This window comes from Acipenser ruthenus, chromosome 4 (genome assembly GCF_902713425.1).
Source record: "Acipenser ruthenus chromosome 4, fAciRut3.2 maternal haplotype, whole genome shotgun sequence".
Lineage (NCBI taxonomy): Eukaryota > Metazoa > Chordata > Actinopteri > Acipenseriformes > Acipenseridae > Acipenser > Acipenser ruthenus.
In genome coordinates this window covers 92365964-92390971 of record NC_081192.1, presented here as the reverse complement: position 1 = coordinate 92390971, position 25008 = coordinate 92365964, and the positions used below count along the sequence as shown (strand labels likewise).

The 25008-nt window shown below is 36.6% G+C and overlaps 1 protein-coding gene across 1 annotated transcript in view; it reads right to left on the bottom strand.

Annotated features, from left to right (window-relative positions):
- The window catches only part of LOC117400454 (cadherin-6-like), a 41709-nt gene extending 25489 nt beyond the window's left edge, over positions 1 to 16220 (bottom strand). The window contains exons 1-2 of the mRNA XM_059023100.1: positions 16034 to 16220; positions 8065 to 8415 (exon numbers count right to left, since the gene is read on the bottom strand). Coding sequence (XP_058879083.1) covers positions 8065 to 8289 — 225 coding nt within the window. The 5' untranslated portion in view covers positions 8290 to 8415; positions 16034 to 16220. The remainder of the gene's footprint in view (positions 1 to 8064; positions 8416 to 16033) is intronic.
- Between the last annotated feature and the right edge of the window lie 8788 nt (positions 16221 to 25008).

Below are 25008 nucleotides of genomic sequence, written 5' to 3'. Positions count from 1 at the left end.
CTAGACTCGCCGACATAATTAGCATAGGCAAAACTAGATTGGCGCAGCATCGATTTTGAAGTGTTGGATGAAAACAGACTCGCCCGGGCTAGACACGAAATTCAGTGAAAACTGTTGAAAAAACAGGTTTCTTTCAGTCGTCTTTTTCAAGTTCTTGTCCATTCTAGATTTGCCTGATTGGATGTGGGCGAGTGCCTAAAAAAAGTGGTAAAAGTGGCAAAACTAGACTCGCCAGACCACTGGGTTTCGCCTCTAACATATATATATCTGAGAGAGAGAGAGAGAGAGAGAGAGAGAGAAGCAGGGTGCGAAATAACCAACAGCACTGGCAGCAATCGCCGCAGTGCCCAAGTTGCTTGCTGCAATGCCTCTCAAATTTTAAAAAACATACAGTAAAAGTTGCCTGTAAGCCTGTCCGTCATTGCCATCGGTGTCCCTCAGCACCAGCACATCTGATCGTCAACCCATTCACAAACTGGCTCAGCGTCAGCTGGCCTGTTCTGTCACAATTCAATTTAATTCTGTCTAATCTTCTGAGAAAATGACTCATTATCATTGGTTAATGATGGGTAAACAGGGAGGGACGCAGGTAGACTGAACTCAATATGACCGCGCTTCCAGGTTTTTCAATCACATGTGTTCACTGTCCCAGTGCCAACTCAAAATTGTTCAAAGAAAGAAAGAAGAAGAGCTGTTTGAAGTGGCAGCGAAGTGTTCTAGGATTTACCTAATGTTCAGGCAAGCAATGGGTGCACAACAATTCGTCCAGTTCTTGTAGTTTATGACGTCACATAAACCCAAGATGGAATTATTTTCCTGTAACTCACTAAAGCCCATCTATTACTCTCTCTCTCTCTCTCTCTCTCTCTCTCTCTCTCTCTCTCTCTCTCTCTCTCTATATATATATATATATATATATATACAGACATGCTCAAATTTGTTGGTACCCTTACAGCTCATTGAAATAATGCTTCATTCCTCCTGAAAAGTGATGAAATTAAAAGCTATTTTATCATGTATACTTGCATGCCTTTGGTATGTCATAGAATAAAGCAAAGAAGCTGTGAAAAGAGATGAATTATTGCTTATTCTACAAAGATATTCTAAAATGGCCTGGACACATTTGTTGGTACCCCTTAGAAAAGATAATAAATAATTGGATTATAGTGATATTTCAAACTAATTAGTTTCTTTAATTAGTATCACACATGTCTCCAATCTTGTAATCAGTCATTCAGCCTATTTAAATGGAGAAAAGTAGTCACTGTGCTGTTTGGTATCATTGTGTGCACCACACTGAACATGGACCAGAGAAAGCAAAGGAGAGAGTTGTCTGAGGAGATCAGAAAGAAAATAATAGACAAGCATGGTAAAGGTAAAGGCTACAAGACCATCTCCAAGCAGCTTGATGTTCCTGTGACAACAGTTGCAAATATTATTAAGAAGTTTAAGGTCCATGGAACTGTAGCCAACCTCCCTGGGCGCGGCCGCAAGAGGAAATTCGACCCCAGATTGATCAGAAGGATAGTGCGAATGGTAGAAAAAGAACCAAGGATAACTGCCAAAGAGATACAAGCTGAACTCCAAGGTGAAGGTACGTCAGTTTGTGATCGCACCATCCGTCGCTTTTTGAGCGAAAGAGGGCTCCATGGAAGAAGACCCAGGAGGACTCCACTTTTGAAAGAAAAACATAAAAAAGCCAGACTGGAATTTGCTAAAATGCATATTGACAAGCCACAATCCTTCTGGGAGAATGTCCTTTGGACAGATGAGTCAAAACTGGAGCTTTTTGGCAAGTCACATCAGCTCTATGTTCACAGACGAAAAAATGAAGCTTTCAAAGAAAAGAACACCATACCTACGTGAAACATGGAGGAGGCTCGGTTATGTTTTGGGGCTGCTTTGCTGCGCCTGGCACAGGGTGCCTTGAATCTGTGCAGGGCACAATGAAATCTCAAGACTATCAAGGCATTCTGGAGCGAAACGTACTGCCCAGTGTCAGAAAGCTCTGTCTCAGTCGCAGGTCATGGGTCCTCCAACAGGATAATGACCCAAAACACACAGCTAAAAGCACCCAAGAATGGATAAGAACAAAACATTGGACTATTCTGAAGTGGCCTTCTATGAGTCCTGATCTGAATCCTATCGAACATCTATGGAAAGAGCTGAAACTTGCAGTCTGGAGAAGGCACCCATCAAACCTGAGACAGCTGGAGCAGTTTGCTCAGGAAGAGTGGGGTCCAAACTACCTGTTAACAGGTGCAGAAGTCTCATTGAGAGCTACAGAAAACATTTGATTGCAGTGATTGCCTCTAAAGGTTGTGCAACAAAATATTAGGTTAGCGGTCCCATCATTTTTGTCCATGCCATTTTCATTTGTTTTATTATTTACAGTATTATGTTGAATAAAAAATCAAAAGCAAAGTCTGATTTCTATTAAATATGGAATAAACAATGGTGGATGCCAATTACTTTTGTCAGTTTCAAGTTATTTCAGAGAAAATTGTGCATTCTTCATTTTTTGTGGAGGGGTACCAACAAATTGGAGCACATCTGTATACAGTTGTAGACAAAAATTTACATACACCAATGGAAATGTTGAATTTCTAATTTCAGGATATACCGTTTAGCCAGGTTGCTGGCTGTGAGCACCCAAGACGGCGAGCCACAGTACGCTGCCCTAGTCCAGCCTCCAACATGCCGATTGCACGAAAGCGCTGCTCTCTTGACAGACGTGGCATATTGGTTTTTTTTCTGTGATTTTCTTTATTGCTTTTATTTAAGCTTGCAATTCAACAGCTGAAATTACTCCATATCCAGTGTCCAATCAACTGTCTCACTAATTAGATGATTAAGTGCATATGCTTCAGTCATAATCACTCAAGCGTGTCATGGTCAAGGATGAATGATCGAGTGATTAAAAAGAAACCAAAAACATTTTGTCAATGTCCATTATTTATATACCTTATTTTTTTCGAAAATAAATGTGTTATAATAGTGATAAGTTTCTTTTGATGCTCGGTATATAACTTGACGACAGATGTAATTTTACAGTATGTGATATAAACAGCATTTGTGCCACGAATAATATTTTCTGACACGTTTTATATTTTGTAAATGTCAGAACTATCTTCACTTGCAGAGTTATCTTTGTTTCCTACTTGTGGTTTCATATTTGTGTGAGCCTTACTCTTGAGAATTGCATAGGATTCTATGACAGTAGGTTATTTAACCTTGATCTAGAGGTCACCAGTTTCACATAATCCTTGCATATTACTTTACATGTGTGACAAAAATCACTAATATTTCACTAAAGGTATGTATTTCTCAGTTAGCTACTGTGTTTCTATCTTGATACCTTGCTTTCATGCTTGGATTAATATGTGTTATACATTAATGAAACACCAGTATGACTGTACTTGCTGGAAGGTCTTCTGCATTCAATTCATTTTTAATAGAATAACACCTACATTGTTTTCTTATATTTTGCATACCACTTAGTTGTACTTATGTTGCATTGTCATTTTACAATTAAGGGCCATGTATGAGGCATCATACCATAATAACAAATTGAGCAGTCTGTCTGCTTTAATACATTTCTGAATAAAGTCAATTAAACCTTTACAGGGTTAGTAAATTGTGTTGGTGAGAATTCCCCACCCATTGGAATTACACATTGATGTTTATCAAAAAGTCTAGTATGTAATTTAAAGAGTCTGGGAAAAAAAGTATTTTATCATTCTGTGCTAGTTTAAACCTTGAGTGATTGATGCTGGCTCACAGTTACAAAGACCAAAAAGAAATTAAACATGTACATCTCAAAGGAAGGCGTCTAGTTAAATATTGAAAATATATGATGTAATATTAATTCTGTCTACACTATTATTTTGTTCAAATATTTGTATCATTGCATATGTGAAGCTTTTTTGAACGTGCAGAAAGTAAGTAAAATATGCCTTTTTCTTATATATATATATACACACACAGCCTTTTTCTTATATATAACCTGACATTAAAAATGTCCCCCGATCACCAGTACGGTAAACAAAACAAACAAGCTTGTATGCGGTTAAAATCTTTTATTAAGCCAGCCTTATTACACTAATAAAAATATATATACAGTATATTAAAACCTATAAATGTAATAAAAAGTTACTTTTAATGTAAGTGTGTGACAGGGTATGCCCGCCCCTGTATTATTTGTGTATTATTATGATTTAAATGGATTGTTTTGTGGTTATTTAAAGGAATGTTTAATTGTTGTTTTGCAGCATGGATGGGGTTAAAATTCCCCATAAACACGTGCGTAATGCGGCCATCTCCAAATGAACTAAGTAATTACTAATTTGGAGATGGCCATATATATAAAAGCGCATCAGCCACTCACAAAGGAGAGAGGGTTGAATGGAGAATGAGAGAGAGTGAAGGAGATAAAGGCTTTAAAAACATTTGCTACGCATGCCGGGTTAAGACCAGCACAATACTTGATTTGTTTAGTGAGTGGTTTGTTTGTTTGGCATCGAGCCGTTTTGTTTATTATTTAAAGTTTGATTTGATTTAATAAAATAAGAGCGCATTGGCGACTCACCCCAGAGTTCGTGTGTGTGCTTGTATTTCCTGGTCTATGATGTCACCCACCCAGCCATCCTGCCACAAAGTGCAAAAAAATAACTTATACATAGGGCTTCTGATTTTCAGTTTTAACCGATAAAACCTGATAAAACACCCCCGATACAAAAAAATGTAATCAGTGGATAGCCAATAAACACCGGAAAACATGTAAAAACTGTGGAAATGGTTAATCTATTCACTGACTTTATCCTTTTCACATTAAAAAAAATGAAACCTACTACAAAAATAATAATAAGTAAATTTCCCAGTGCTACTGAGCAATGTCCCGTCTTCCTGACTTGTATCTATCATTGATTAGTTCTGAATACTTTAAACCCGCCCCAACTACTGAGTGACAGCACATACCTATATTACTATTGGAGACTCCGCTTGCAAGATTTAAAACAAGATTACAATCAGGATGGAAGCTTGTTAGCGGGATTTAAAGCTGTACTTCAGTTAAGATACGGAGGATTTAAAACAGAATTGTGGTGAAATGTGCAAAAATGCCTACACACAAAAACCCCAGAAGAATGTACCCGTGACCATAGGGATTTCGTTGTAGAAGACAGCAAAGGAAAGAAGGTACAACTTAAGTGTGCAAGTACTGTCGAGTTACTATACATATTTTGACAAAAAAAAAAACGCTCTAGCATTTTGGAAAGCAACCGAAAACACTAATTTCATACAGTATATCAAAAACGAAAGCCAAGAAAAAAACGATTTACATAAAACTCGAAAATAGCTAAAAATAAGCACCGAAAAATACAATTAGTAAAACCCGAAAAATGGAAACCCTACTTATACAGTACAGTACAGTACAGGTACATTACTACAAATTGTTTCCAGTGAAGAACTCTGTGATACACATCTGGACGGTCTTTTTTGGTAGTATGGACGCCAAACTTTTTCAACCTTTCCTTACATGTCCCATTCTGGCGCTATGTCCGGATGCTGTTCCATAGCACGCTGCAGTGTTAAAAGCACAGCACCCACATCAGCTGGCGTTACCAACAGCTGTTCCTCTTGGTCATTCAGGCCATCCAGGTCCTGCTTATCATTTTCAGCATTTTCTGTGATGTCTTGCATTGCGCCGACTACCTCTTGTGTCATTGGTGTCCATTTCAGGCAGAACGTTGTGGTCACCAAGGTGACACAACTGAGAGAATTCTTCCTCTGACACCCCGTCTGGTGTTGTCAGTGTCAGTTTCTGTCGTATTTCCGTCAGCACACTCCTTCTCAACTACAGAAAACCCAGCTTTCTTGAAGCAAGGTGGATTGTTTGCTGACTAAGAGTCGCAAGCATGCTTCAGCAGGCACACAGCATCTAACAGAGATATTTTTTATGCACTGAACTGCACTCAGTTCTGCATTAGAGTCCAGTTCTTCAAGCACTCTCTCTCTCATTGACCTAACGTAATGCTGCTTCATAGAGTAAATTATGCCCTGATCTAAGGGCTGGATTATGCAGGTTGGGTTGGCAGGGACGAAGATAAGACGTATGTTCTTTAGCCCAGAGATGTAAGGGTGACCAGAAAATTGTCTAGCCGCCAGGACAAGTTTCCGACCCGTCAGTTTGCAATCAATAACGAGGTGCAAACAGCTTATTGATCGATCTGTCAGAGCATTTACTACAGTGCAAACAGGTGCCTTTGTTATTGAAAACTATGTGAATGGCAAGGTAACGAGGTGAAAACAGCTGATTGGTGAATCAGTAAGAGCGTCTACTACATTATAAGCAGTGCCTTTGTTATTTAAATCTATGTGAATGGCACGTAATGAGATCCAACCAGTTGAGTTTGTCTGAAATATCCAGAGTGCTTAACATGATATAAACTATGCCTTTGTTATTGAAATCAGTGGGAATGGAAAATGGCAGATGCTATTTGCCAATATAAACAGCTGCCTGCAATAACCCTGGACGGTGTAAGTGGTGGATATTTGTATATATAAATGCACCCCATATAAATAAATAAACACATAAAAAACCATAACTTTTTGTGTTTGACTGCTTTCTGATTTAACTGTCGCCATATAAGTTTACCGTCACCAACAGGCCAGGTGCATGATTATAATAATACAGTTACTAGTTAACACCAGTGGTCATTAAAATTAGAGCTATCTATATTGCATCAAAATGGATTCTCTCAATTATAAGCACAACACACAATGAAATGTGCTTGAACAAATACCCTCGACCCTTTGAAGTAATTCATTGTATAAACCTATGTGCGAATGCAAACACATCTGAGTTGGTTTCTGAGTGCCTAGTACGAATGGCTTGTTAGTGCTGTAGTGTAATAACAAAATGTGCTCTGTAAACATAAAACATTATTTCCCAAAGGTGTTAAAAGCTTTAGCTTTTGCTACATCTCCTTGCATATTGCAAATCCTTAAAAGGTCCTGCTGTCTTGTTACTTGCAGTATACTGCTATGTTGTGTATTTGAGAATAACAGCCTTTTTCTGATTAGCTGATAGTTTGCATTAGAACAGGGCATTTGAGTGTTGTGACAGTGGTGTGGTGCACTGTAGAGCAATCAGAAAGGAGGCAGTAGTAAATTAGATATGCAGAGTATGCACACTATGCTTTTAGTAAGTTTGTTTTAGGAATATCTATCCCAGTCCAGCAAATGATTGACAGGCCAACAGTAAAGTTCTCATTACACACACACACATCTGAAGGGCTTTTGTCTGAAACATCCTATATATGTGTACATTGAAATCAGCTGGGTTTCGTCTGATTGATTAATACAGTACTGCCTCCCAAAATACCTGGTAAAACTACGTAAATATAGTTTTCAGAATTGCTTCTTATACCAGCAATTGTAGCATCAATTGGTATCGATAGGACAGGGTTAGTGAGTAAAAAGAAGGAAATCAGGAATCATCCTCTCCTCCCACCTATCTCCATTCACTGCTGAACCTCTTCCCAACTCCCTGTGTGGAAACCTTGGTGTGGAGTGCATCAATTGGGGAAGGTGAGATAAGAAGAACTCATTATACCGGTTGCAGATTACCTGGCTTTATTTCTCACTGACAATGTCCTGTTCCTCCCTCTTGCACGCTCAAGTCTTGGATTGTACTAAATAAGACTTTATCCCTTGGACCACTCCAGCTATAGGCCTATCACTTGCAGTGTAAATTACTTGAGACCTTTCTTTACTTCGTCTTTATTTCTAAGGTCTTAAAACATTATTGATCAAAAAAATCTTTAGATTTAATAAAAACAGCAGTACCTCTTAAACTCACAGGGTCCAGCTCCACTTAATCTCTTATTTTAATATTTCAAATATTAAATTGCACTGGTCACAATCTCATGTTCAACAGGCTTTTTTTATCCATTAAGAATTCTGCTCCAGTAGAAATGGAATTATCACATCTTCTCACATACTCCCTCAGCAGTGTAATATACAGTAGACAAAACCTCAATATACAACTATAATAAAACCTACCTTGCCAACATACTGATAATCAGAGCCTGTGTACTCCTCCAGAAGAAAGAAATGATTCCACATCCAGCCACGTTTGAAGCGATGGAGTACCTTCCCATCACTCTCTGATATACCAGTGACCTTGACTTGTGTATCTCCATTAGTCCTGTCTGACAGAGTTTTCATAAAACTCAACAGTGGGCAGGAGGCCAACAGCAGTAGTAATATGCAGTGTTTTAATATCATTGTATCCTGTTTTTTAGTCCACAATATAGAGTCTAATAAGGAAAGTAGTTTTGCATTTCCTGTGTCTTAAAATGCTGTATTACTGGAACTGCCATTTTATTCCTTTCATTGATCCTCTGCTGAGCTCTGAAAAAATAAAATATACAATTTAGAAACAACAAATGATAACAGGCTGGATACACAGTCGAGTGCAGAGGATCACATATACAGTACACCATTTTCAAATTTGTATTTTTTTTTTAACGAAAAGGCCATGCCTTTACTTATAGCAAATAGCAGTCGCCACAGCCAGTATTTTTTTCTAAGCATCATGCCTTTTGAAATCAATAAGCTAGATAACATATCCTTATGTGCACTAAATAGCCACGTTACAGCATTGGCACCCAGAATGTAACATTCTTTTTCTAGAACTAGGATGTAACCATACAATCATTGTACTGTATTTTTCAGAAACTTGTGTAAATGTACATTTATAGGGTGGTGTGTCTGGAGGTGGATAGGCCATGCCTTTTTGGCTCAATGAAACATTTTGGGGAAGTATTTTAATACACAAATACTACTTTTACAATGCCAGGTACTGCATGAAGCTAACTCCAAAAAAAACAACGTTTGCCCATAAAAACTGTTGCAATAAGCTTTATTTTCACTATAACATTTATTTTGTATAATATTTGTGTATGAAACACATTGTTACAATTACTAACTTGTAAATCCTCTGCTTTGTATAACCAGTTTGGGTATGGTCCTGTGTGCTGAGAATGTGTTTACATTTGGGGAAAGGGAGTTAGGTATGTGTAACTTGCAGAGAAGCCAGAAATGCTGTGGAAAAGAACAATAATGTCAGTCCCTGAAGGTAACCACATCCAGCAGCATCACAGAGCCTATATAAGTCAGAAGTAGAGATTGCTTACAACCAAAAGCAGCATTCTAATTTGGCAGCAAATAGGTTAATTATTACAATACCCAACAACCTAATCCAAACCAAACCCTTATTTAAAGAGCAGCCCCAATATCAAAAGGGCATTACATTACATTTTAGCCCTTCTCATATTATGCAAACAGCAAAGCAACTCAAGAACTAGCTCCCCATTTTGGGGAGTAGCATGAACAAAGCATCCTACTCAGTTAAACCATTGCAAATATACCCCCTGGCACACTACAATATTGATGTATACTAATCTGTTTATCTAATTGCACATAAATGTAGTTAGTGACCTACATATAGCCTACAAGGCATCGATTTCTGTATGGTATACTGTACATTTTAGAATACCTCATACTGTTTCTTCAGTATGTCATTGTCAGCAAAATTATTCAACTGGGATGACAGACAGTGCAAAATCAATTGTCACTTAGATTCCACATCCCAATTTGACTTTGAATCTTAACTGTATACTGAGTTGAAGTCATTCTGATCATTTGGCCTTGATTAATGTGTTCAGCCTGGTCATCTGTTACACAGCCACTTAAAACTGAAACTCGTTTTGCAAAATGATAATACCTTTAGAATGAGACAGATCTTTATACTTAACACATTTGGAGACTACATTTTGTAAATTTATAGTATAAATTGTGTTCCTGCTTGCACTATACATACCCTGTTGATATAAGTTTAGTATCGGTATTGTATTTTGCTGAATAAAATAATGCAAAGATAAAAAACTCAAATGTTATGATAACACTGTATATTAATGTGCTGCTTATTAATGTTATATAAATGTATACTATGTGTGATAACTATGTTATAGATGGTTTATAACCATGCAATAGCCATAGACAGAATTACGTTTAAACATCCCAAAGTACAATAGGTGGCTAAAAACTGTCTGTCTATCGCTATTGCATGGTTATAAACCACCTATAATGTTGTATTAACACTTTATAACATAGTTATTGGGCATCTGTTATATATGTATAAAACATTTATAAAACATTAATTACTAAGCAGCACCTTACTATAAAGTGTTACCAATGTTATATACTGTATCGGTGGCATCTGGAACAAAGAAAAGTCCTGTACGAAAGAAAATAAAAACTGTAAGTAGGCATTCTTCAATGAGCAAAGGAGTTAAATAAACTGGAAGAAAACCAAAAAGAAAAAAAAATACACAAGGAAACAAATATTAAGCAATGTCAATATTCACTCCCACCTATAACACAGCGGGCACTAAAACGCTCAATAATGTACACAGAATTAAAACTTGTTCATCACAGGCTACAGGTGCAAATCCTAATCTCTGTCCAAAACAAGACAACTACCCACTTCCGCAAATAATATCAACTCAGTTTATGTTTCAAAATAAAGTTGTAACAGACTTTAGTTCCTGCTCATTGATGAAAAACAAATCAGTCGCCTTCTGCACCATACATTTACAGAACTCTTCCGCTGCTGTATAATCTGACCTGAGCGGCTGCCCGGCAGCACCAATGACAGCAAGAGAAAATATGCAAACTCCAACAACAGAGGCCCTTGCTGTGCCAGACAAAAACTGCCATTCTAAAACCCACTACCTGCAGCACTGGAACAGGCAATATACAGTTAAATGTATACAATTAGTAAATATAATAGTTAAATAATAATAATACAAACTAAGTTTGCATTAGTACTACCAACATACTTAAGTAAATGCATATTCATAACAATTTGTGAATAACTAAACCCTTTTTTTTTTAAATATAACTGTGACAGGGAGACCCTAATAAATAACATTTTAAATATTATAGTTATTAATTACATACTTTTAAGGAACTGTTTTATTTGTGATTTACAGAAAAAAGGTGTCTTGTTTTATTTCTAAATACTGTACAAGCCATTTTATCAGTGGAATAAAACACTTAAGGGTGTGCACATTGTGAAATATACCACTTCTCTTCTTACAATATGACTGCACACCCTGTTGTGTGTTATTGCTTACAGATACCTATGTTTTGGGCTTGCCAATACTCTGCTATTGGTGACTAATCAAATGTAATAAACATTATTTTTTATAGGTTTATGTATAAAAAAAAGATTTAATGAATTACTCCAGGTTTTACAGACGCCAATTAGCACTAATGTTGAACAACCTAATATTACCTTGAGAAATAGTCCAAGAGGAGTGCTTTTCCAGGTCTCTGAAACCAGATGATAAAGGTCCTGCAGGCAGGCGCCACAGGAGTGTGAAAGTCTGCATTCCTCTAATACATTGCCTCCATGATTTTTGAATGTCTAAGGAACTCTGGTGGTTGCTTTAATTTTAAATGAAAGGAAACACATCCCAGTAAAAAATGTACATGTAACTGTAACCTACAGAATAAGCAGATTTTCAAATGCATCTTTCTCAACAAAAGCCCTGAATGGAATAATTCTAGTATTAACTAGCTAATTTGCATACTACCAAAGTCGGATATTATTCCAGAAAATCCATTAAATAAAAAAAAAATCTTCTTAGCTAGATCATTCTTGCTAGTTTTAACCGATAAAATAATTGTATTCCTCTTCGAAAATTTGCATTTCAACTTGCTTCAAAATAAAGCAGGACCCACAATGTTTACGCAAAATAGATTTTACACTAATTATTTAGTGGCTTTGATTTTTTTTTTTTTTTTTTTTTTAAATCCTACATTGAATAGATCTTGGACAAAATGTACTGTTTTTGAGGTGAAGGATCATTTAAATATTCTGGCAAGTCATAAAAGAATATATGAATAAAAATCTGCCGCTGGTAAGATGGAATACCTGTCAGCATAGTGTTCTGCCTCAGTTTCTTTTATTGCAGTCTTGTCTCAAGAGGAAAGAGACAAGTATAATTACATTTCCATTTACAATAGAACAAACATCTCTTATTCAATTTAGTAAGCTCCAAAAATTATACTAGAACCACATTTATGTCATTGTATCTGTTTCATATTTTAATTTCACCTAATATCATTTATTTTAAAATAGCATATCCATTATACGTGGATGTTTAACCTAAACGAAGCAGCATTTTCAACTTAAATGGAAGAGTAAAAGTCAGATGGGACGTTATGAATTCAGCTTAGTGCTTAGTCTTGAAAACTGTTTTACAGAAATGCTGTGTTAATTGGTTTGACTTGCTTTTCTGGCATAGCGAATAAATACAGTACACAAATAATTCTCACATTCTTATATGGTATTGTCAAAACATTGACAAAGTAACTATATTTCTTGATTTTGATCAGCAGTCACCTTGATCCAGATACAGGTACAGCTATGATTCACTTGGACTGTAATTCACTGGAAAATATGCAGTGTTTTCCTTTGACTCCATCAGGGAAGCTGAGTGCTCCAGTATCTTTTTTTTTTTAAGATCACCATACCAAGCATTGCTGATTGGCTAATCAGACTCACTATAGTGAAAGAGCACAGCTTCACATTCAAACACACTTGGTTAAGAAAACAACAAGTGGAGCACTATGCTTGTCTGACAAAGTGCTGGAAAAACACTACTTTTTAATAATACACATTCATCTTTGTTGTCATATGCTTTACAAATACATTACTTACATTCAAGGGTCTAGATATACAGAGCTCAAGTAAACCTTTTGGCATTTAGTTAGCCATATGAATTAACACACTAGTAAAAAAAAAAAAGTATTGCTCTTTCTTTTGTCTATTTTTCATCCAGTTCTGAGCACCAAACAGTTCATGTTTTAGAGTAATGTAAAATGTAATCAAAAACACGGCCATTTTGTTTTAACTTGGGGGCTGCTGATTTGTGGTTGGCCTCTTCAGTGATATGATTAATTCAGAGCTGGCAATCTTTAAGTAGGGGCCTGGAGAATTGATCACTGAACAAAATCTAAACTGTCTGTTTCTTCTTGTGAATCAGAGTTCTGGTATGCATCTCATGAAGCATTGTTTTGAAACTCAGGTACTGGTTTCAGCACCAATGATGCTGAAAGCATATCTAAAATGGAAATTTCACAGCGCACATGCAATAAGAAAAGTGGATTGGCTGATTAGTTTATCTTTCAGGTTACTTTAAAAGTTATTTTAGATGATAAACACAAAAAATGGCATGGTTTTCTGAAATGGGTCATAAGATTTACAATGTGTGGCAGACTAATTCATTCCTCAAGCATCATCATTATCAGAAAAAAAAGGTCATGAGCATTGGGAATCCATTTAGTATCTAGTTGATTATTTTCTATTGGCTGTCTTAGTGTTGACTGCTTCGTAGTTCAATGCTATCAGTAGACATTGTTCTGAAAATAATTGCCAAAAACAAACAGCAATATTCTCTCTGAGCCCCAAACTAACAACCAAGTAAAATGAAAAATTCCACCAAGTGAAGTATTAAAATACTGGATCACGAATAAAATAAATCATCAAGTCATTGCTAGAACTGAATTTGAGATGCTGTGTAGTTGCTTGAACTGAAATCCATTCTGAATCATGTCACATTCTTCCTTCCATTAAATAAGTGAAAATCTTTTGTGTATCTTTTGGAAATCAATATTAGTCGTCACTAATTTCTTTTCTTTTTTTAAATTTTATTTATACCGTAGTGTCAGTATTTTTTACAGCATGGATGGGTAACAAATAAGGGCCATTTAAGCGCAAACCTGTGTCCAAAGAACTGGATTTCATCATACATATTTTTCAGTAATACATTTTTCAGAGGCAAGATTATGTTTATGAGTTTATATGGTCAGAAATATCCCTGTTGCAAGTACCTGTAGGAACTATTTTTTTATGATTTTATAAAAACGTAAAAGTCTGATAATATGATCTGTATTTATTGCATTCATTCAAATCTGAACCAAAACAGAATTTAACATTATCTGGTCAGCTGCTATTTATTCGTTATGCTTCTCAGGAAATCATTTGTGCTGAAGCACATCAAGCCAGCCAAAAACTGCCACTAGATGGCGCTCAAGACCTATCTGCAATGCTTCCCTTGGTCTTTTTCAGCATCATTGTAGTTACAGGTGGACTTAAATATAAAATATTTGTGTAATGTTCACTTTGATATTGACCACAGATACTTAACATTTCATGTCTGAACCGAGGGGTAAATGTCTCTCAATTTCTGTAATATGTACATCTGTTTAATTTTCTAAATAATTGCCATCATCGACCCTATTCACTTTAATAATGTACAGCAGACAGGATGATCTGTAAACAATATCCATTCCGTTTTGTATAAAGTACTACAGAATATCAAAAAGACTGATGTTCAAAGATTGTTGTATGAGGACAATCAATTCCTATGGGCTCAGCACACATCTGTTTGATAATCAAACCCACACTGCAGCTAATTATACAGTAAATTGCTGACGTTATAGAGAAGCACTATTATGAGGGTCAATGTCTTTTAGAGGTGATCTAAAATCACGCACGCTGTTTAATTCAGTAATTGATACAATTATTTTATTATTTTTTAAATACTAAATTATTATTTTTGTTATTTTTTTAACTTCAGTTGATAATGTGACACATGCAATATTAAAACACCGATATTAGCAAGTTTCATTTTCTGAAGTTTTAGGAGCATGTTTCTGATTTTTTTTTTAAATCCAGGTCATCTGTGTATCTCTATAAATCTATCAAATCTACCTACGCATCCTGTTTTGCAAGGCAATACATACTTTGACTTGGTCATTTTAAACCACCTGTCTTAGGATTTTAAACCACGAGTCTTAGGATCTAGGGAAACAAGCTCAGTATACTAATTACAATATACAATACAATACATGCATTGATTCGAAAATACAGTACATTTCTGTTACATGAAATATGTCTTCCCCTGGTATGGTTTACCATTAAAGTCTCAATAGAAATGTAATATTATATTTGTTGTTAAAAAAAAAACAAAAAAAAAACAAAAAAAAAACTATAAACTAATAGTTTGCAGTTTAGTTTCCAATTCATTGATGTCTGAAACTTTTTTTCCCTTCTTAAAAATAACTGAATCTTCATAATATACTGTAAAATACAGCTGAATTTGATGACCAATTTCTCACATATTAATAGCTGGAATTGGTGATTTTTGGCATGAAGAACTAATAAGCTTTATGTGGGATGACCTATATGTTGTAGTATAAAGAGGAGAAAGCACAGGCAACACAATCAGTTTTTTTATGGTTAATTTCCTAATTTATGAAATATCCCCCCCCAAAAAAACCCAAAACAACAGTTTGACACAAAAGGTACCTGTATCATGTATGTGTCTGTGCTTGCAGTATGTGTAAGTCGGTACACTGCATTTTCAGTAAACTGGTCAATTAGTTTGAGCCAGCACTGAAACCTGCCACTACCTTCTCTGATCTTACAGGCTTCTTGTTCTTAAAACCCAATTTGAATTCGCTGCACTAACTCAACGTAATATGTGGATTTCATTGTCCAGCTCATTGCTGTTTACTGTTAACCACACAAGACCTACAGTGAGAAAGAAAAAAAGGTAGCTATTCATATGAAAAAGACTTATTTCTGTTTAGATTTTACTGCATTGAACAAACAATGGGCAGATTGTGCATTCATACTTAAATAGTTACTGGTTTGCACACATTCTGCATACCTAACTATGCTACATTTACATCAGTCTACTTTTAACCAAGTATATGGCAACATATACATACATATATATATATATATATATATATATATATATATATATATATATATATATATATATATATATATATATATATATAGTATCTGTTAAAGCAAATAATACAAGTATTTAATCCTTCATCAACACACTATGTATGAAATGAGATCATATTTAAAATAACTTACCTTCAGTGAATGTTTATTGCACTTTTAAATTCATATTCATTTGTGACAACGTCTTGTTCAGTGGTGCTCATCCGTACCCTTTCTAGCTGCACTTAGATTCCGAGACTGGCTATAGTTGTATCTAACTCCAGCTGGCTTTCTCTGCATCACTTTTAGCTCTGGAAGGCAGAGAGCTGAAGCTCTTTTTGATTGGCTCCCATAGATTCATAAATAAAATTTAAAAAAAAAACTGTCACACAGAGAAATGCTGGTGATAAAGCTGCAGAACTGAGGATGAGAAGGTTAGATGCAGTGGGGAGGATGGATATTCAGGGTTGCTAGAATGTAGTGGGAGTGTGCAAAAAGGAGGTTTTTGTTAAGATTGTGATAGATTGACTCTCTGATGTTTAATATCTATAGCAATCACCCCAATCTAATCTGCTTTCCATGATAATAAAACTGCAAAGACATGTCCACAATCTGTAAATCATTTTGAGATGAGATATTCTTTCCTCATGTCATATTTGCAATGATTGAAGAACAGTGTTGATGCAGTCATTAGCATATGCAAAGTGAAACATTTAAATGTCTGGCCATAAACATCAAAAACAAGTTGATTCCTCTTCCCATTATTATTTCTGAATAAAATGATAATGTAAGTCATCACCATTGGTTTGACCCAATTATTTAAACAAAATATTTTCACTTTTTCTAAAATGTCTGCTTTTTTTTCTGTAATATCTCCCTTAGGGGTTGGGTCTCCATTCAGCATTTAAGGCTGTGTGACAGGATGCGAGTGACGTGGTGCAATAAATACAATGTCCAAACCAGATTCTCCCAAAATGTCAGTGATTTATTTAATAAAGTTTATGAAACAAAATAACAAAAGAAAAACACTCCTAATCCACGATCCTCCGTGCACGAAAACTGTGCTCTGTAATTCCAGGGATTGTGGTGAGTGATTGGTACCGTGCTGTGAGGGAAGTGCTCCGGGGATTGTGCTGGCTCAGTGGCTGCAGCCCCTCGCTCCTACTCCTCCGCTGTAAAGACAAACACAGACAGCACGTAACACAAAACAAAACGAGAACAGCTCCGGTTGGTGGCTCATTTCTCTCAGCGCAAAAGTTCCGGTACTGATGTAGCTGCTTCCCCTTTGTACCCAGCAAACTCCTCCCTGCAGTCAACGCGTTGCCATGGTTTCTCCAATAGAGGGCTGCCCCGCAGCTGACTGCAATGGAATCGTCCGGAGTACTTGCAGCTACACGCCCCTCCTAATATTGTCACCTTCCAGTTTCCACCTACCACCGAGGTGGCAAATCTAGGAGGCAGCATACCCTCACCTTTACACAGCACCCTTTCTAATCGGGAGGGAGATTTGCAGCATCGATCCTTTCTCTCAGGCTGTTAAAAAAAATAGTGGGAAAATGTGCTTCTCTTTCAATACTAATTAAATAAAAAAAATAAAACATATAACATAATTAACAAAATTATTTCATAACGACGATATCCTGAACAAAATTATATGAAGCACGGAACATTTTGTTGTAGGAAACCAGGAAACCAGCTCTGTAAGGGACAGGACACATCCTGGAAGGGTCATTTTCAGACTGAAGTGGCTACAGCACGGGAAATTCCAGGAAGAAATAACCCGCACATCAGCAGAATAACTGTAGCTCGCTGTCTGCATGAAAATGATTTGCATGCTCAGAGGCCGTTCAGGGGTAACATGTTGACAGCTGAGAGTTTAAATCGACGTCTTCTGTGGGCAGAGAACATCTGAGAACATCTGAGGTGGCGGCAGAGAGAGTGGTGGAGTGGAGGCTGTGTGGTCCAGTGGTTAAAGAAAAGGGCTTATACCCAAGAGGTCCCCAGTTCAAATCCCACCTCAGCCACTGACTCATTGTGTGACCCTGAGCAAGTCACTTAACCTTCTTGTGCTCCGTCTTTCGGGTGAGACGTATTTGTAAGTGACTCTGCAGCTGATGCATAGTTCACACACCCTAGTCTCTGTAAGTTGCCTTGGATAAAGGCATCTGCTAAATAAACAAATAATAATAATATTCACTGATGAATGCCGTTTTACCCTTGACAGCCCTGACGGAAGACAACGTGTGTGGAGACATCGTGGTGAGCGTTTTGCTGACTGTTGCATTGTTCAACTGGTGGTGTGTTGGAAGTGTGATGATGGGGAGGACACAAGAACTCTTTTGGTGCAGATTGAGGGCAATCTTACTGCTCAGTGATACATTGACAAAGTCCTTTTTCCGTTCCTGCAAGCCAATCTGGAAGTGTCGATTTTCCGGTAGGACAATGCAAGACCACACAGTGCGAGGATTACAATTGCAAGACTTCAAGAAAACATACCCGATACTAACTTTATAATGTTTTCATTTTGACAGCGTGTCACATTTCATACTGAAAACGTATGATTCTTTGATCTGTATTTTTGTTCACATTTCTGTGATTTTGTTTGACATCTGTGTTTAAAATATTTGATTAAATCCATTTGACCTGAGTGTTGTGTTTCTTTAGTGCATCAGTATACTTTCGCCTTCAATATACTTATGTTTTTCTTTTTGTATTCTGTTTCATCTACAGTCATTTTAAGTTTCATTTATACGGGAATGGGTATAGAAATCTACAAAAGTAACCACTGCCATACTGTAAAATTTGACAGTAGAGCTGAAAAAACACCCTTCTATACAGTTATGTTGCATTGCTGTTTCTATGTTTTTTATTTTAATAATAACTAACATTTAGTAGCGTGTCCGTTCCAGTTGTCATGCTGGATTTTTGGTTTCTGTGAAGAAACCTGGTAATGTAAGAAAGTGAGGCACGACTCTCTTCTGAAAGGGGTCCTTCAAGATGTTTCAGAGGCAAACTCGCAGGTAAAATGACTATGAACGTGCAAGACTATCTGAAAACAGAGTGTAGAACCAAATATCGGAAATTATGCTCAAAACACAGTGTCTGGTTTTCCACGGAGGTAGGCTAAATTTGTTCTGCATCAAGTTCTTGATAATTTATACAGCGTTAGAAAGGATTCAGACAAGTACTGTTTTTTTTCCCTTTCTTTTCTCGACCCAACTGCTTCAAGATTCAAGACTAGAGTGGCTTTGCTAAATTTGCCACTGTGGTCTAGGTGAACTGTGAAAGAGTCATGCACTCTGTCTCCTTTTCCTTTAACTGACATTAAGGGCTGTCCATCATCTCCCTCAATACTACCATTCAAGATCCTAATATATACCATGTATTGGCTTCATAAATTATTTAAAAAGGAAACATATAACAATATTGGGTGGACTTCATAAAGATGTCAGACTAGTGTGTCTCTTCCAGCATCGGTATTACTGAAATTAAAAAGGTTAATTTTAATGGTATCTGAATGTTCCAAACACCAATCTGCAATTGCTTTGTTAAATTAGATGATTAGTGTTTCTTTAAACCTTACCATAGAAGTAATTCTAGTACTTTTAAATATCCCGAGATTTTATTCATAGGTTGTGTGAATCTGATGAAGACAAGCGTAAAGACGCATATTTCATTGTCTGATCTAGGGCACTTTGATCAGATTGATTTTTAACATCATGGCTAACAAGAAAAAAAAAAGATTAATTTCTCTGAAACCGAGAAGCTTACTATATTAGATGAAGTGTCAAAAAACATAACATTGCTTAACAGTAAAATTAACAATGCGGTTACTGTTAAGGAGAAAAATCAAGCCTGGGCAAAGATCACGGAAGCTGTGGACTCTGTTAATCTGTAGGTAAAGAGGACAGTTGACGAAATAAAAAAAAGAAGTGGAAAAACATGGTTTCTGATGCTAGGTGAGAATTCTCCAAAATGAAAAGACCAAAAACAGGGCGGACCGCCAATTGAGATTTATCTTAGCCAACATCTGGAGGAATTCCCCAAGGATGGGACAGTTCATCGTTTACGGAATCTATCAGGTGAGATCAATTAAACAATTCAGCAAAGGAAATTTATTAGGCTACTTTTATTTCCGTCAACCCTGTCGAATAACATTAATGTATAGATGATTACCACATACCAACATCTCCCTTTCTCTGTCGAACTGCTGCTTCACTCACTCTCTCAACTGCCAGTTCCTGCTGTCTCAGCGTAAATGCCGCCCTGTAGTAGGTGGGACTTCTTATTTATATTCACGGCTGTTTGTAAACTCATTTGGTTTATTACTGTCACCTACAGGACTGGAGTAAGAATTGCTATACCTGCGTGATATTCTATCCCTGATGTTAATTGATCTGATAAACAATACTTATAAATCTCCCAATAACTTCTTAGTTCCCAATATTTCCTCCAGTGTTATATTTGAAATTCCTATTTTGTTCAGACGAGTAATCATAACTTTTCCAAATCATTCTTTCCACAGTGAATAATAAGATGCTCTACTGACTCAGGCACACATCACATTCTCTCCATGCGCCATCAGTATGTTCCCCAATTCATTTTAGATACGTATTTAACCCACAATGACCTACAATGACCTCATCCTAAATATAGGTAAAATTAAAACAGGTATACAAGGATTCTATTTGCTTTTTCAGTGTTACTTTGGTTGAGAACCAGAGTTCAACATTCTCAGGTCCAGCTCCAGACCCTGTATCCCTCCCAACATCACCACCTCGTAGTACAGAGGGTCCATCTGCACAGAAACGAGGGAGAGACAGTTTAAGTGAACTAGAACAAAAAGTGCTAGAGCTAGGGGAAAAAAAATTGCAAGCAGAAATCACTAAATTAACATGAGACCAAAAAATATATTCGCACATGTAAAACTACAATTTGAGTTAAAGCAGATGGGCATAAACATCGAATTCCAGAATGAATTGTAAACATGATGGACATTTTTTTTTGTTTGTTTTAATTTTTGCTTAAACAATAAATCAAATGTACTCAGCTCTTAAAGTCGCAGATTTCGAGTTTCTTTTAATTAAGTAAGTTGTTAGTTCATTTAAGGGTTTAGTTAAATAATTAAAAGCTCAGTTGCAACGAAAACTTGAAGACACTGGGGGTCTATTTTACTATTTTTATTTTACTAGGCAATACCTCAAAATGAGATTAAAACCTCTTTCACAAGTGAGACCTAGCCAAGAAAGGTAACAGCAACACCAACAATACAACAATCAATTAAGACACAATAAATATAAATACAGTGACAGGATAAACAGTATATACATAAGAACATAAGAACGTTTACAGACGAGAGGAGGCCATTCAGCCCATCTTGCTCGTTTGGTTGTTAGTAGCTTATTGATCCCAGAATCTCATCAAGCAGTTTCTTGAAGGATCCCAGGGTGTCAGCTTCATAGAATTCATTTAAACATTCAGACAAGCAAATATCAATAAAAACAATAAAAGTCAGTAAATGCTAACAATGCTAACAATTCACACAAAATGGGTTTGAGTGAGGATTCCTCTTGCTGCAATCCCATCGTAAAAAACAGGGGCACCCTCATTAGCTGCTTGAGCAACTCCATCTATTTCCTCTATATCAGGAACATTCCTCTCTGTGGTGATGTTATGCAGAATGATGGTAGCTGGGATGACATTCGCTGCTCTTTCTGGGTAAAGGTGCAATTCGTCATATAGGCAACGAAACCTGTGTTTCCACACTCCAATACACCTCTCCACTATACATCTGGCTGTACTGTGTGCCCTATTGTACCCTTCTTCAGCATCACTCAATAGGTTGACATATGGAGTCATGAGGAAAGACCTAAGGGGGTATCCACTGTCTCCCAGTAAAAACCCACGACCCAGGTCACGCCTGCTTGACCTTTATATATGTTTTTCATTGTAAAATCATAATATATATATATATATATATATATATATATATATATATATATATATATATATATATATATATATATATATGTAACAGACCATGGGGAGGAAGGGGAAAAGATGTAGTCAAGGAGAGGCCAAACTACATCCCCAGAATGCCACGGGAGGGAGCCAGGATGGGGTACACCTGGCTCTAATAATAAACGAATGCCACCTGCCTGTGATTAGCCAGGAAAACCAGAAAAATGTTTGTTCTGGGCAGTCTGCAGTCAGTGTGAAGGCTAGAGGCTGTCAGTAAGGAAAAGATACTGTGTAAACCTTTTGTGTATTGTTATGTGTAATCATGTAAAAGTGGTTTAGTAACTGGTAAACGGCTTAGCTGTCCAGGTTGGTAGTTAGGTTCCTGTACAGTTTAGTTAGCGCTCCAAAAACGATGTTAGGTTTTGTTTTGTTTTTGTTAATTTGGTTTTGATTTCTGTAATTAATAAAACGGCATGAAACTGATATTAAAAACTTCAAATTCTTGTGTCTGGGTCTGATTTTAAGGGGCTACGAACATTAAAATAAGTGACATCTTTCACATTATATATATATGATACTGGTTAATTTAAAGTTAAAAATACACTGTAAGATAAGACATTGAATAACAAAATATGCGATTTTTTTCAAAAACGTCTTTATTTGGAATTGTTTTCTAGAACACTCAAAAAACACTCTTAGGTCTTTTGACTGCTAATTTTTCATTCTTGTATATGCCTGTCAAGTTGTTTCAGAGGTCACTTTTCCTGGAAAATGCAGCCAGCTTCAATTACATCCAATGTCAACATCACCAGGTAAAACTCTCAAGTGTTTGTTTATTTCAACATAATGCACAGTAATGTTTCTTTTTCCTTTGTAATTCTCACAAATTAAATTGTATGACTGAGTAGATTACTGAAATGTTATTTTGGTTACAGTGTAAGTCTTCCATGACACTCATTTTTTTCTTTTCTTAAGATTAAAAAAAAGTGAATGTGTTAACTGTGAACAGGCCAAGGACCAGTTTGTCCCATGTCTTAGCTTCAAATTTCATAATGTTTTGGGGTTTTTGCTTAACAAGTACCCAAATATGTTCAAGAACATATCTTCTTTGCTTTACTGAACATTTCTTTCCAAAACCATACTTACAGACAATAGTTCCAGCTGCATTGGCTTTTAAAAATTTGTGTATTAATTCAAATTTAAAAAGAAAAGTATTAAACAGTGCTGCTTGCATCAATTAAAAAAGCAAAAAAATAAATAAAATAAAATAAAGTAAAATAAACAGTGCACCATCTAATAACCAGTAAACAAAATATTTTAGTGTTGCATACAGTGCAGTACAATTGCATTACATTTCCAGCTGTACAAATACATTCATTTTGTTTTGTTAATCAGAACCATAACCATACACATACTTTACCAGTGTACCACTACATTGCACTGACATGTAGAACAAGTTACATGTATTATGTATTAAAGTCATTCAAAGTACTCCATTCAAACAAAATGTTTTCTACATCGGGCCATAAACACTTTCCTCCTCTATCAGCTTGTTTTTCTTTCACCATTTTAAGTTCGTCTCCAGTCACTGATTGTTTTTTCACTCCCCTTTTTAAAGGCCCCTAGAAAATCAACTTATGCAGCGTTTTTTTACGGTAGTAAAATTAGATGCATATAAAGAAACTATAATGAGAGCTCATTTAAAAAAAAAAAATCACAATTTAGATTTAGATACATACAAAATCACTGTATATTGTTATTTGTTTTTGCAAGGCTTGCTGCTGTGGCATTTAGAATTGCACTTATGCACACAGAAGCACTTTGTTTGGCTTGCAAGAAATTAAGCCTTTCAAAATCTGTTCGGGAACTGTGCATTTGCTTAATGCACACTTCGCAATTTGATTATCGCTTTACTCAAAGACCAAAAGAAGCTGTTTCCATTTCGCTATTTGAGCCAAATAATTTGCTGAAAGACCAAAATAGTCTTTCATTTCGTTCTTCGATAATTTGTAAATGCTCAAATCGCAAAATGGTAAAACAGTGATTTACGAATTCTGACTCTGAATGTAACATATGTATTATATATTTACATGTATAATAGACTTATACTTATATATATATATATATATATAATGCAGTCAAAAATGTTTAGCAAATAGTACATGGATAGTACACAGCATTTTTTTAATTTTTTTAATTTAGTCGTTGCCAATTATTTTTATAATTTTCTCCCAATTTGGAATGGCCAATTATTTTTAGGCTCAACTCACCGCTACCACCTCTTCGCTGACTCGGGAGGGCGAAGACTAACACACGCTGTCCTCCGAAGCGCGTGCCGTCAGCCGACTGCTTTTTTCACACTGCGGACCCACCATGCAGCCACCCAAGATCTACAGTGTCGGAGGACAACTCAGCTCTCGGGCAGCTTACAGGCAAGCCCGCAGGAGCCCAGCCAGACTACAGGGGTCGCTGGTGTGCGGTGAGCCGAGGACACCCTGGCCGACCTACCGTCCCTCCCCCCCGGGTGGCGCTCGGCCAATTGAGCGCCGCCCCCTGGGAGCTTCAGTCCTCGGTCGGCAACGGAATAGCCTGGACTCGAACTTGCAACGTCCAGACTATAGGGCACATCCTGCACTCCACACGGAGCGCCTTTACTGGATGCGCCACTCGGGAGCCCATTCACAGCGGTTTCTTATAGAATGTTCTTTTGTTCTTGTATTTGTGTAACTCTAAGTCAGGGTTATTGTTTTGTTTCCTGTGCTTTTTTGTTATATTGTTTTGGTGGCCAAATGAGGCAGGCTGCAGATGCGGTTCTTCAACACAACCTAAAAACTTAGCGGAAACCCAGTTTAATAACGCTGCACGATATCAGCCATTGCACAAGGCCAAACTGGAACACAGACAGGTACTACCAAAATATGTGACTTATTTTTATTTTTCCATGTAAACCCTGTCAGTGTTGTGAAATGCATTCCCTGCTCATTAAACGTATTACAACACCTGAGCCAAACCATGCTTGCATGTAGATTGATATTAATCCATTTTCCAATGCAATGCAATATGGTATGGTTATTCTTAGTGTAGTGAATCCATTTTCAGTTTAAATAATTTCCTGTTTGCATGACACTTCAACACTGCTTATTAACAGGTAGCTAAGCCTGATTACT